Source organism: Phascolarctos cinereus, unplaced genomic scaffold, assembly GCF_003287225.1.
Source record: "Phascolarctos cinereus isolate Bilbo 61053 unplaced genomic scaffold, phaCin_HiC Scaffold_2;HRSCAF=192, whole genome shotgun sequence".
NCBI classification, from domain to species: domain Eukaryota; kingdom Metazoa; phylum Chordata; class Mammalia; order Diprotodontia; family Phascolarctidae; genus Phascolarctos; species Phascolarctos cinereus.
The window spans coordinates 390,493,204-390,508,435 of NW_027555625.1; the positions used below are offsets into that span (position 1 = coordinate 390,493,204).

The 15,232-nt window shown below is 37.6% G+C and overlaps 1 protein-coding gene across 1 annotated transcript in view; it reads left to right on the forward strand.

Annotated features, from left to right (window-relative positions):
- The first annotated feature begins 376 nt into the window (after positions 1-376).
- Positions 377-15,232, forward strand: part of ITK (IL2 inducible T cell kinase) — an 86,423-nt gene continuing 71,567 nt past the window's right edge. Inside the window, exon 1 of the mRNA XM_020974614.2 lies at positions 377-649. Within this exon, the coding sequence (XP_020830273.1) occupies positions 512-649 (138 nt within the window). The 5' untranslated portion in view covers positions 377-511. The remainder of the gene's footprint in view (positions 650-15,232) is intronic.

Genomic DNA, 15,232 nt, shown 5'->3' on the forward strand with positions numbered 1-15,232 from the left:
ATATGTGACATATGGACAGCAAAAGGTATGTCCCACTTTTACCAGATCAATTGTATTAAGTTACCAATATGTAGATCAGCAGCCATCTACTTTTGGAATACATTAACTTTATTAATTAAATGGCTCATGGATTAGCTAAGCTATGAAAAAAATGGACAGCCATTTACTTTTTTGAAAAATTGAAGAACTAAATCCTTAAATTCACTTTGATCGCTGTCTCCTTCAAAAATAATTTTCCAAAACATACAGTAAAGGGTAATTTTTTTCAGTCCATGGTGCCTCATTTGGTGAATTTTGAAAGGATGTGGTTATGGCTTTTGACATCAGAAAGGAAGCCAAGCGATGCTGACTGAATGTAGATAGAAAGATAAAACTGGAGGTAACTAGGCTGCCTCTCAATAGTGCGTTGAGAATTAACCGTCTCCCCTTCGCAGTCTTTTTCCTAAACTTGCTTCCTCCAGCTGTGCAGAGGGGTTATGTCCAAGGTGCTTGACTTTTTCAGGGCTGGACCATGAATAACTGTATCCTTCTGGAAGAACAACTAATCAAAAAATCCCAACAAAAGAGAAGGACTTCCCCTTCCAACTTCAAAGTGCGCTTCTTTGTTTTAACCAAAGCCAACTTGGCATATTTTGAAGACCGCCATGGGGTATGTTACTACTAATTTTTCTCCCCCCACTAATGCTTTCAATAGAATGTATCCTAGAGAGGATGAACTAATACTCTGAAAATGTAAAGTGTACTTGTTTTTATAAATTATCTATTCTGTTTTTGCCAGAGTCCTTAGGAATGTATCACTTAGTTATTGTCAAATTCAGGTGCCCCAAACTTTGCCTGTAGATTGGCAAAACAAAAAACAGTGGGAGACATCGATAATGGGTCTGCACAGAGCAAAGTGAAGAGCATGAGGCAGCTATTATCTGTTCTAGAACATCACAGTTACCTAGGGATTCATTGTCAATATGATTTACATCTCTCTTTCTAGTTTCAATGAAAAGTTTCAGCCATCAAATTGTTTCCATTTACCAAAAGGGCTGAAAACCATGATATTTTGTTATTATTATTTTTATTTACTGTAGGGGAGAGCATTGGAATATCAGTATGCCTGGTGTCTAGTTCAAGCTTTGTCATCTCAGTCACTGATTTTCTAGCAGGGCATTTGTCTTTAGAGTGCTTTTTAGCTTAAAGCTACAATGGTTTTGTGAATTGTCCCTTGTACAGTACTTTTTTTATTTTTTCAAAGGGTTTGTCATCTATAATTCTATATCCTTATTGTCTCCATAATATGGATAGACACAAATTTCAGCTTCATTTTTATAAAAGGATATATGTTATCATAGAATGTTAGAGTTGGAAATGGCCTTGCAGCATCATCTTGTCTAAGCCCTTTATTATACAGATGAGAAAACAAAGGCCTAGGGATGTTATATGGCTTGTGAAAAGGTCGTGCAGCTAATTAGCGGCCACTCTGGAATGGCTGGATCTCCTCCCTCCCAATCCCATCCTCTTTTTGCTGTAACATGATGGCTCCGCTTGTGCTTGATACATACCTGTCAAAAATAACGAGCTGATTTTATTTAGGATCTAAACTGGAGGTTGTTAGCATAAGGTCAAGTCCTTCGAAGTACTGGGCCCACTCCTAAATTCTCCCCAATACTGGGACAAAATCTCTAACGCAAACTACACAAGAGTTTTGAATGAAACCTAGCACAACAAAGCATCTGTGACTTACTGGTCACTTTATGTTAAAATTATGTAGCCTATTTTTTCAGGAGGTGTACATATATGTGTGCTTATATGTGTGTATGTGTATTTATATGTGTGTACATAGATATATGTATATATTACATACATATGTTATGTTCATGTGCCTTTAAAAAAGAGAGAGAGAGAAAGAAATATGCAATAATTAAAGACGAATATTGGGATTAAAGCATTGTGATAGGTAATGTAGAAGATCATAGCCAGGTTCTCTGTCTACACAACGGGATCTTAACCTTTTTATGGTTTTTATAGTATTTTGATAACTTTGTTTCAATGTAATTAATTCTCTTTGAAACCCTATGTATTCTATTTTATGAATTTAAAAACATCATCCTGGAAAGGAATCTGTAAGTTTCACAGACTGCCAAAAGAATCCTTGCCCCCCAAAAAAATGAAGAAACCAGGTACAAATAATTTATTCAGCTGAGCTAAGAAATAACACAATATGGCTATGTTTTTATTTATTATAAATGGCACCTTTCATTTAAGTCCGTGTTTCGAATTACAACAGTAGTTCTTGGCTCTTAAACATGGTTTATATTTTATACTCATTGCTTCTTGTTTGCTCTGTATAACATTGCCTTATTGAGCAATGAAGTTAGACATTGTTGCATTAATCAGGCATAAAAAGTGCCTTGAGTTATAATTTCTAAATAATAGCCCATTCTAATGGTCTTGAATCAGGCTTTACTCTTTAGAAAACATTTTCTAAAGGCAAAACTTAATTATGTAGAAAGTTCTTTAATACACAAGGACAATTTGTTAATCCTGGGAAATAAATGTCCCAGCTAAGTAAAGAGTCCTTGCTGAATACCAAGAACATATTGTCATTACTCCAAAAGTTTGTTGTTTTCTTGTGCTTATAATACGTGAATGTAAATAAGGTAACTTATTTTTTCTTAAAAGATACAGTAAAATATAAAGTAATTTGTCTGAGATCACAGTGGGACAGTTAGGGTGAGTTCATTACAGTTTCCTCTTACCTTCTCAGTTCTTAATGCTAAAGCTACTGTCTCCCACACAACCTATTCACTGTGGACCATGTAACGTTAATAGCAACATTGTCAATAGGAGCATTCTCAAGATTTCTTTACGTACAATCACCCAAATTCTCCTTGAAGTCACAGAATCATAGATTTAGGGCTGGAAGGGACATTAGAAGTCATCTTGTCCAGTCCCTTCATTTTACAACTGAGGAAATTGATGCCCAGAGAGTCACAAAGTGGTTAAGTAGAAGAGGTAGAATATGAAACAATATTCTCTGCTGCTAAATTTGATATGCTTACCATGATGTCATACTGGGAAATGATCTGAACATATAAATTTGTAAGTGAAAGAAAATGAAAGCCAAGAAGTTAAATGGCTCCTCACAGTCACAGCCGCATCAACAGTCACTAGGAAAGTTGATCTCAGTTCTTTCCATTAATATGGCTTAAATATAACTTTGTGTGTGTGTGTGTGTTGTGTGTATGTAATTTACAAAAGTTAAATAGCTACTTTCATAGAACCGTAAAATTCTCAACTGTAAGGATCCTTAGAGCATTACATATCAGAGATGGAAAGGATCTTCAAAAATGGAACATTGCATGTCAAAACTGGAAGTGTTCTTTGAATGTAGTGTTCATGCTGAGAGACCTTAAAACATGGCATGTCAGAGCTAGGAGGAATATTCAATTATGCTGATCCTTCTTGCCTTTTAGAAGAGCATTCCATATGGAAAACAATACCTCATAACTGGCTACATAGTTTAAAAATTTGAATGAGTATTATAATTTATTTTGTTGTTCAATCATTTTTTCAGTCGTTTTCAACTCTTTGTGACCCTTTCTTGAGGTTCTCTTGGCAAAGATATCAGAGGGGTTTGCCATTTCCTTCTCCAGCTCATTTTACAGGTGAAGAAAACTAAGACAAACAGGGTTAAGTGACTTGCCCAGGGTCACACAGCTAGTGTCTGAGACCAAATTTGAACTCAGGTCCCTGACTCTAGGCTTGGTGCTCTATCCACTGAGTAATCTGGCTGCCCCATTATATTTGTAGAGGTCTTTATATCAAACGGGGAAGTTAAACAATGGGTATGTCATGGATTGCACTATACTGAGACTCAGGAGGCCTGGGTTATAGTCCCAAAACTACTATTAACTAGCCAAGTGATCTTAGGCAAATCACTTTTTCTTTGTGACTCTCATTTTCCTTCTCTGTAAAATAAAGGAGTTTGTCTAGATCACATCTACCATTCCTTGACAAATCTACTGTTCTTTGGTTCTATCTGGAATCCTAGAACAAAATCACTGTAGGGTGTAAGTGACTGCCTTTCCTCAGAGGCTATTTTGGTAAAAGGAGCAGGAAGATCACATGATACCTGAAGAAAAGGGGCTCCAGAGAGGGAGAAAAGGGATACAGAAAGGGGGGCTTGGCCCACCAGAAAGAAATTTCTGAAGTTCACAAGTATACAATCCTAAGTTTTCTTCAGAACTAACTCTTCTGGAAGACCAAAACTAGCCTTAAAAAGTGTTTTTTCCTTTAATATTCTTTCCCTTTTGCACTGGAGTTGTCAGGTGATGAATTGTGTCCCCTTGTACAAACAGGAGTTTAAACACCAACACCAAGTAGCATGAGCATTTAAGTTAAGCTTTGAAAGGCCTACAATTTTGATTACAGTCAACTCAGGATAGCAACATTACTCTGAGACTCATAGAATTTTAGAACTAGAAGGGTCCTTATAAATTATCCAGTTCAACCCACTTATGTAGCAGGTGAGGGAACTGAGGTCAACAAACCTAAAATGAATTACCCAAGGCAGTGTTAAGATATCTTGGACTAGGGAATGAAAAATTTCCCTTGAATAATATCAGGAGGTTTGGGTTCTAATTCCAACTCATTGGATGATCTCTAAAGTCCCCTCCAGCTCAGACACTCTCTGCTTAATTAATTTCTGTTACTACAGTCTGCTTAGAAAAAGCACTGACTCTTTCCTGGGTTACAATCCCATCTCTGAGACTTTCTATTTGTATGACTTTAGGTAAGACATTTAAACTCCTGGGCCTTGGTTTCCTCATCTTTAAAATGAGGGAGTTGAGCTAGATAGCTTCCGAGGTCTGTCTCGTCTTTAGATCAATGATCCTTAAGAATTTATACTATTTTATCTTTCTATCCCCAGTTCCTACCACCTAGTAGGCACTTCATAAATGTTCATTGATTGATTCTGTCACCTCATAGATTTACCATCTAATCCAATATCTTCATTTTATGGATGATGAATGACAAAATGACCTGCCCAAAGTTACCTAGTTAATAAATGACAGAACCAGGACCCAATCCCTGGTCCTCCATGTCCAAATCCAGTGCTCTCCCCAACCACATTTGAGAGGAAAGTTGTGAAACAATCATTTTATTAAACCCAAAGCCTAGAGGAGATTTGCAGTTTTGTGTATAATCCTTTTTTTTCTGTTTTACTTATTTATACGGAAACAGACATTTCATTTGGAGTTTACAAAGTTGAGGATTAAAAAAAATTTTAATAGTAAAAAAATGTGAGCTAATGATATTGCAATTGTTGTGTATGTAAAGATTTTTCCACTGACTCTCTCTGAGAGAGAACTTGTGCGTAATAGTCATTGTAGTAGTAATATTAATAATAATAACTAGCATTTATATAGAGCTTACTATTCACCAGGCCGAATGCTTTATAAATATTATTTCATTTGATCCTCACACCAACCCTTAGAGGTAGGTACTATTATTATCCCCACTTTACAGATGAGGAAACAGGCAAAGGTTAAGACCTTATGCCCAGGGTCACACAACTTGTAACTATCTGAGGTCAGATACTAACTCAGGTCTTCCTGACTCTAAGCTTAGCCCTCTCTCCACTGTGCCACTTGGCAGAAGAACTTTGTTAAACTTGCTCCTAATGTTAAAATGGCCACTGGTAGCACATTCCATTCAACATATAGTTGTTAAATGCTACTGTGATAGGTATTGAGAGAGGAACATAGCCTGTATAATACTCCTGACCTCATGAGCACCAGTGGAAGAGAGTGTCTGGAAGCAACGGTTCAAGTGTTTTCTGGGTTATGCTGTGTAATCAATCAATGCTTCAGAGAATATTAGCTTTGCTGGTTGAACTCTCAATTCCTCTGTGCTTTAGTGGACTTCCTATGGCTTTTTAGTGATGGGGGCATCTTCAGACTTACCTAAGATCTTGCTCAGTTAAGATGCATCACTGGGCCAGTACTTGACCACTCTTCAGTTGGGTAGGGCCTGCTGGATGTTTTGTCTCAATGTCAACTCCTTAGAGGACCCAACAGGGCTCCTCACCATCCTCTCAACGTTCAGGTTTCTCATCTGTAAAATGAGGTTGTCGGATAATGATCTTTTAGGTCCTATCTTATGATCTTACCATATTTCCGATTCATTAAAATGGGATGATAATACATGCCCCAATTACCTACCTCCCTGGACCATTCAATTCAACAAATATTTATTGGATGCCCACTATTTATGAGGCATTATACTAAGTATACTAAGTTCTGGGGATATAAGGATAAAAATGACAGTGTCCCTGTCCTTAAGTAGCTTACATTCCCTAGGAAGGACTTGGGGCGAGAATGCATACACACAAGTTAAGTATAAAGAAGGGAATGATGGGGACAAAGAAGAAATAAAGACAAACTGCATAAGGAAAATTTTAGGAGAGACAGAGATAATACTTTCAGGTGGGAGGATTGAGTAAGGCTTGACAAAGAATTTTCCTGCACTGAAAATTAAGTAAAGATGGGAATTCTTAAAGGTTGAGATAAAGAAACAGGAGTCCATTCTGAGAATGGGGAATGGTTCACATGAATTCACAGAGGCAGGAGATGGTAGTACAATTTGACTGGAATATATATGACTACATGAAGGGGAATAATGGAAAATAAGGTCATATAAGGTAGATTGGGGACAGATTGTAGAATATCTTGAATGGCCAGGCTAAGGAGTTTGTATTTTGTCTCCTGGACAACAGAGAATAGCATTAGTTTTTGAGCAAAGAAGTGATAAGGAAAGACCTACCCATGCCTTAGAAAGATAACCTCTTGGGGTCTTCTAGGCTCATGAAGACAAAGGAATTAAAGGAAAAGTTTTTTTTAATGGAAAGTGCTAGGCTCACAATCAATTAATCAAGCAAACAAGTATTTATTAAACCTACTATGTGCCAGGAACTGTGCTAGGTGTTGAGTATACAAATACAAAGAATAAAACAATCCCTACTATCAATGAGTTTATATTCTATTTAGAAGGGGGGAAAGTACATGTAATAGAAAGTGAAGATACAGCTAAAATTTCTATTTTCCTAAAGGCTTTGTGTTTTTTATGGTGGGAGGAAACACAGAGAACATCTAATCCAACAGCCTCTTTTATAGATGAGGAAAGTGAGGTGTAAAGAAAGCCAAAGGCATGCGCAAGGGTCATATAGCTAGGGAGCCAGTCACATGGCCAGAGCTAGAACCCCAGACTCTTGATGTTCAGTCCAGTGTTTTTCTCACATTGTTATTGTAATTGTCACTACCCACTGCACTAGCTCTTTCTTATGGTTGATATCTTTAACTGGAAATCAAAGGTCTGAAGAATTAAGGCTTTCTCTAATATCCTTTGGAGGAGGATTTTGAACTGGCATTTTGTGCAATGTATATGGTGGGCTCTTTCGTTCCAGTGCCATCTTACTGAATAGCTCTGATTGTGAGTGAAAGGAGAAAAAGAGGACTCTCCCTTATGGAGTTTATGAAAAGCTCTCTCATTTCAACAAGTATCTATTCTCCCCCAGGAGCTATTCTCTGCTTCTGGTTTGCATTTAAAGAAGAAAAAAGTAGTTGATCTGTTCTTCTGCTCTGTTTTTATCCTATATTTTCTGATTTGCACATGCTGTTTTTCCCATCAGAATATAAGCTCCTTGAGGGTATACTCTCCTCCTCCTCCTCCTCCTCCTCCATTCCACAGCGCAATGCCTGGCAGTTAATAAGTGCTTAATAAATGTTTGTTGATTAATCTATGGGTATGAAATGAGGCATACATTTTCAATCAGAAACAATACTCGGATTTGTTTTGCTTGGCTGTCCTTTCTTGTTTCTTGTTTGCTGGGGGAGTTTTGTAGAAGTGACAGGGATGTATAAAAAGATCATCAATGAGTTCCTTATGAGCAGGGGTTTCATTTTTCGACTTTATGTCCCCACCACCCAGCACAGTGCTTGGCACATAGTGCACACCTAATACGTGTTTGTTGATTTATTAACTAAAAAACTTTAAAAAGAAAAAAATGGGAGATTAAGAGACATCGGCCTGAATATAAATGAAAATGCAGAGATCTGACACTTTGGTTTTGAGAATAGTATTCTCTTAATAGCTCCAGTTCTCTTTGTAGTAACTAATTTCATTTAAGTAACCATCAATCTGCATTTTTCTTCCTTATGAGAGACTTCTTTTTCTTTTTTGTTCCATTCAAAAACCTGGCATTAAATGACATGTAACAGGATAAGAATGATCTCAAATAAGGCCTGCCAGGTGTTCACTCGAAACACAAGCTCACCAACCACACAAGTTTGCTGCTGGTCTGTGTGGTGGACTAGCTGTGAAATTAGAGAAAGCCAGAACTGTTGTACGTCAAAAAGAATTGTGAATTAAATGTGGTGCCAGAAAGGACTTCAAAGATCATTTAGTCTGACCCTCTTTTTTCAGACGAAGAAACTGAGAGCCAGAAAAGTGAGTGACTTGGCCAAGGTCATTTGTCAAGTGAGTTGCTAGAACTAGGACTAAAATATATTGCACACTTAATTCAGTGCTCTTTCCCCTTTCATTCTTCCTCTATTGGAGAGATAAGAAGTTATTTTTGGTTATTGCTTTTTTTTTTTTCAGCTAAGCATAGGACCATAGACATAGAATTAGAAGGGACTTTAGATGCCAAGTCCAACTCTCTCCTCTTAGAAATGAAGAAACTGAGGGTCAAAGATGAGTGATTTGCCCAAGGCCACATAGGTAATAACTTTTGTTAATATTTGGTCAATCTTTCTTAGGTACATAATTCCTTCTTAAAGGAAATACTTAACATTTCTATAATCCTTTATCTTTTACAAGTCCTTTTTCTTTTTACAACAGCTTTGTGAAGTATATAATAAAATGATTATCATTCCCATTCTTCAGAGTAGGAAACTGAAACTCAGAACAGCAAAGTGACTAGTCCAGGGTCACGCAAGTGTTTCATGGAAGAGCTGGGATTTGAATTCATGGCTCATTCTAAGTTGAACAGTTTCTACTTCACCTTGATGTCTCTCAGCTGATGTATAAAACAAAGACTGGAAAAATTCAGGTTTGCTCAGTTCTTTGTCAAATCCCTGAATTTAAATTAGATCACCTGGTTGTGTTACAAGGAAGATTTACTCTCATTCAATCCATGTGAGTGATATTTTTCAGACCTTGACCAATTTTCTGGAAAGGGATTTAGCTTTTTTTTTTTTTAGCTTAGTTCGAATTAGCCCTTTTACTTCCAGGAAGGGCCAGCTTCTAACTGCCCCATCATACAGTTCCATTGTATGATTCTTATGGTAACAAACAAAGAAAAGTCCATGAAGGAAATGTCTAGCTCATGGTTCCCATTTTTTCCATGTCTCTAAAATAAGGTGGCCAAACTTTCCAAGTTGTGACACTGTTTGGTTGTTCAGGTTTTTTGTACTTATCCTTTCTTCAAAAAGTGCTATGTGAAATTAATTTTGAAAAAAAAAAAAGAATAAGAAAGGAATCGTAATTAATTCTGTTTTGAAATGCATTGAGAATTTTATACCACACCTTAAGATAAGTGGAGACTTCTTAAGGTGTTGCAAAATCATGGTTGATAATCATAGCTCTTAAGAGGGGATAAAAGTGAGAAGGAAAAGGAGGACCAGTCAATCAAGCAAGGTGTTGTGCTAGGCCAGGGGTGGGGAACCTGGAGCTTTGAGGCCATATGTGGCCTTCTGGGTTCTTGGGTTCCACCTTTTGACTGAGTCCAACTTTTGCTGAACAAATCCTTTGTTCTGTGACGTTTGGATTCAGTCAAAGGCCCGCACTTGAGGATTTCGAGGGGCTACATGCGGCTTTGGGGCCACAGGTTCCCCAGCCCCGTGCTAGGCTATCTGGGGGGATGTAAATGAGACTTGAGAAGGAAGAATAATGCTTGAAATTATAAATTTTTAGAGGTTTGCAAAGTATTTCCCTCCAAATAGCTATATGAAGTATGTGATATGTGTATTATTCTCCACATTTTATGGATGAGGAAACTGAGGTCCAGAAGTAAAATGAATTAACTGTGCTCACATAACTAGGAAGGGAAAGGGACAGAATTCAAATCCAGGTTTCCTAACTCCAAACCCAAGGCTCTTTACACTATACTGAAAATATGTATCCACATGAAAAGTTAAGTAATAATAGATGGAAAGCATATGATAAATGCCAAATCTGTGATGCAGACAGTCAATGTTATGAGACCAGAGGGAAAGCCCACTATGGCCACAATGATCAAAGAAGCTGGGTCTTCGAAGGACAGGATTCAGTAAGCATAGAGAGGATTTCACTACTAAAATCAAACTTATAAAAACTCAGGAGAAAAGAGGAAGACAAGCAGGGAAGTTTGAGCCTCTTGTTAGGACCACATTCTCCATCCCACACTTTGGAGACTTGTACTTTTGCCAGCTTCTCATTCCATTTTGACGGAAAAACATTTATAGAAGCTTCCAGGAGCATAGGATTAATCAATGACTCAATCAACAAGCGTTAATTTATTAATTTATTTATTTGCTCGTTCATTCATTCATTTATTTGTTTGTTCATTCATTCATCCATCCATTTATTTATTTATTTACTCACTCACTCACTCATTTATTTATTTGTTTGTTTGTTTGCTTATTTATTTATTTATTTCATTTATTTATTTACTCAAGGTAATAAGGGTTAAGTGACTTGCCCAGGCTCACACAGCTAGTGAGTATCATGTGTCTGAGGCTGGATTTGAACTCAGATCCTCCTGACTCCAGGTCCAGTGCTGTATCTACTGCATCACCTACCTGCCCCTCAACAAGTATTTATTTATTCAGCCCCTGCTATGCACCAGGTACTGTGCTAAGAACTGGGCATATAAGTACAAAGAATAAAATGATCCCTACCCACAAGGAACTTGCATCCTAGTGAGGAGACAAAAAGTACCTAAATAAATGCTCACAGAATAAATATAAAGATAATAAATTCAACTAAATAAAAAGTAGTTAATAAAAGATTTAATTTTTTTAATTTTTAATTTTAATTTTAATTAAATTAGAGTCTGTCATTAGAGAGGGAGGGAATTAGTGGTTGGCGAGATCAGGAGATACTTCATGCAGGAGGTAGTGTTTGAACCGCATCTTCAAAGAAGAGGAAGATTCTCTGAGGTCCGAGTAAAGACAAAAAGCATTCAGCATGGCAGAGCATCATCACAAGAGCATGGAGGTGGGAGATGATGGAGTGGCGAGTACGAGGTACAGAGAGGAGGCCATCTGCAAAGGATCGTAGAAGACACCTAGGTCAATCCCTGTATTTTACCAAAACTGAGGTCTAGAAATAGTCCGAAATCACATGATTAGTAAGTAGCAGATCAAGAGCTGAATCCTAGATTTGTGAGGCCCAACCCTAGTGTTTTCCCCCCACTATACCACACACAGAGCTCAGATAGTCAACAGTAAAGATTGTCACCTTGTGTATGAGTCAGTGTTAAATTAACAAATAGGGCTTGGGATCAGATTCAGACCAAAAAGGAACTTCAGAGACCACCTATAGTAGAACCACTTTGTTTACAGTTGAGGAAACTGAGGAAAGGTTTCACAAGGAAAGTTGCATCTGACTGGTTTTGAAGGAAGACTTTGACCTCAGTGGAAATAAGTGAGAAGTTAATTCAAGGCATGGGGAACATTGTGAGTAAAGACATGAAGCCTAAAGAAGGCAGGACAAGGATTAAGGAGGGAGACTATTCAGTCTGACTGGAATGCAGAGCTGTTGGCACCTTGCTGTTGCTCAGTCATTTCAGTCGTGTCCAACTCTTCATGACCCCACTTGGGTTTTTTCTTGGCAAAAATGCTAGAGTGGTATGCCACTTTTTCTCCAGTTCATTTTATAGCTGAGGAACTGAGGCAAAGAGGGCAAGATCAGAAATTCAACCTTTATTCAGTAGGCGATGAGGAGCCATGTGGAGGTATTTGAGTAGAGAAGTAACATGATCATAGCAGTGTTTTGCCTGGTCATTGGTGAAGAAGAGAGACCAGATTAGGGAAAGACTAGAGGCAAAAGAAAATGGAGTCAAGGACATTTATAGATAATTCCAGCTACCCATACTTCCATTGGGATATTGTAGGAAAAGAGATTTATTAGGCCCAAATTTTCACTTTGGATATGTGCATAATTCATATAATAAATATAAATATTTAGCTAACTGCTGCCTGATCTACTTCACTTGACTATGCCTGCTATAGAAAGAGTCTTAATGGCCCTAAGCAATTTCATTCTGAAAGCCAATAAATACACATTAACAATAGATTCTGGTGAAAATTCTACCCTTCTGATCAGCAAGTAACACTTTTGCTCAGGGAATGAGTCTATATCACTTCAATTTCTGCACTCAAAATAGGTCTGAGGTGAGAGAATGATGTACATGAAAACACAAGACTCTAGAGCTTTTGAGAACTAGAAAGCATAAAGGCCTACTTTCTTATGTTATGAGATGAATATAAAATGAAATACACTTATGTCAAGCCCATCAAAATGAACCCACAGAAATCAAACAACTTTTTAAGCCTTTCCAAAGACCTCATAGACCAAATGCTAAAATTCCCTCCCTATGCCTTCTGGAACCTGCTCATAATCAATTACAATATTCATCCATTAGTTATTGGACCTGTTGCACAGTTATTTTCATTCAAGCCCAACGTTCATGTTCGACTTCATGACACTCTAGGGCCACTGAAAAGGTGAGAGCAGAAACTCTTAAGTAGTTTCCCATGCATATAAAATTCCCCCTTAGATCAAATTTCTCTCTAGTTCCTTGAAATCCAGTAAAAGTAGACTGTATACTCCATAGGTTAATAATCTGGCCCAAGGGCTTTGAGTTACCATATAATTTCCATGGAGCCAGAATAATTTATATAGAGGCTCCCTGATGTGTTTCATTGCTTACCATTCTAATTTTCTCTCCATCACCCTCTTTCTAAGTGAACTTTAACTAGGTCCCTATTCCATTTCAATAAGAAAGCATTTAAAGTGACATTCAAGAGACACATCAAGTCTGAGCATTAATTAGGCAGTGAAGATGGTTGGCAGCATTAAGTTAAACTATGGGTTCACTCTAAAGAACACTTGACCACAAAATATCCCATTTTTATCTTCAAGTTATTACCTTTTTTAGGGAAGATTATGTTTCTAATGGGAAGCTTTAAGTATTGAAGAATACTATTATAGTGCTGGCATTCAGAAGCGCTCTTCATCAAATTTAATCCTCAAAGAGACATTTGAGTTCCCCTTAATAAGGCAACATTCTCATCATGTTACTCTCCCACTCAAAAACTATTAATGGTTCCCTATTGCCCAAGGATAAACTAAAAATTCTTTAGCCTGGCATTTAGGGTCCCCTATAATCTGGTTTTAACTTACATTTCTAGTCTTATTTATGGCTACTTTTCTTCCTGAAGTCTATATACCAGATAAACTGGACTATGAGCTGGTCACCAGAGTTGATGTGCCATTTTTCTCTTAGTATGCCGTCCAACCCACTGTACCTCAGATGCTCTCTTTCTACATCTCTTTCTCTTAATATCCTGAACTTCCTTCAAGACTCAACTAGTGTCAACTCATGAAGCTTTGCCTGATTCCCTATTTATTTGTAGTCTTTTTATCCTCAAATTTTCCTAAATCACTTCAATTTTTTTTACCACTAACATTCCAACTTTGTATTGTATTAATCTATGCATATACATTTACATGCATGCAAACCTGCATATGCATATGCATACACACACACACACACACACACACACACACACACACACACTCTTAGGGGAAACAGATGCTTTCGTAGTATGATGTAATGAATGAGTTGCAAAAACAAAAACACTGCTCCAAAATACTTCCCCCACGGGTGGTGTTAAGGTGCCTAAAATTCCCCACTAACTGAAAAGGCAAATATTACCTGGTAGAGAGAACATATAAGTCATTATTAGCTGGCACTATCAAATTAGCAGGTAGCCACCTAGCAGGATCCTGAGGAAATTCAACACACAACAAACAGAGGGAGGGTCCAAAAAATGACTAAGCTAAAAGTGCTGGCTAGAGAAAAGAAAGGGAGGGAACTGGGTCCCTGGAGAAATGGGGAGATTTGTGCCAACAGGAAAAATGGGCCAGCCAGTTAGATGAGAATCAACAAAAACGTTTAGGCTTTTCTCACAAAGCTTCCTCAAACTGGCCCTGTGCTGGATAACCCAATCCCCCAGACAGTTTTATACTGAAGTTTTAACTATAGCGTTTTATATTGCATGCTCTCAGAATAGCTCAGCCAAGGCTCACAAGTGCTGTTTTGTTTCCATAACAGTTCAGAGAGTGAATTATTATTGCCTCCATTTTACAGGAGGAAGTTTGATATGAGGAAAAGCTGGGAGCTGAGAAGCCTGAGTTCGGTCCTGTTTATTCCACCAACAATATAATATATTTACATAGATCTTTCTGTCTTAGGAAGTACTTTTCATGTATAGTAGGGAGAATTTAGTTTTTTGTTGGTCAAAATATAGCAGCAATGCCTGCTTGTTATATTTTGGCCAGTAAAAAAAGTCTATCTTTCTACACATACATACATTACCTCTTTCCATTTTTTACAACTACATTATAAGGTGTGGGAGGGTGGGTGGGTGGGTGGGTGGGTGGAGGGTGTTTTGTTTGTTTGTTTTTGTTTTGTTTAGTTTAGATCTGGACCTCTGATTTCATTTATATATGGAAACTCCCAGTGAGGAAATTCCCTCCACAATGCATATCAGCACCTAATCTGCAATTTACAGTCTTAGAAAGTTAGTTGTCTGTGGCACTGTCAGGTTAAGGGACTCCTCAGGTAGATATTAATATGTCCATTTTTCAGATGAAGAGCCAGAGGCAAAGAGAAGTGAAATGATTTTCTCAAGGTCTTCCAGGTCATAAATGGTAGAGTTGGGAATCTAAACCCAGGTCTTCATTCTCACATTTCAGGCTGTTTTATTTTACCTTTTCTGGGACTGAGTTACTTCATCTATAGAATGGATAGGTCAGAATTAATGATTTCAAAGGTCCTTTCCATAATAAAGTAGAAGGAGAACCCTAGGATGTGAGCTTGTACAATAATCATGAGCTAAAACAAAAGACCAGTCATGTCTCAGTTCTACAATTATTCCTTCCCTTGGATCACAGTAGTTGGTTTGCTGCA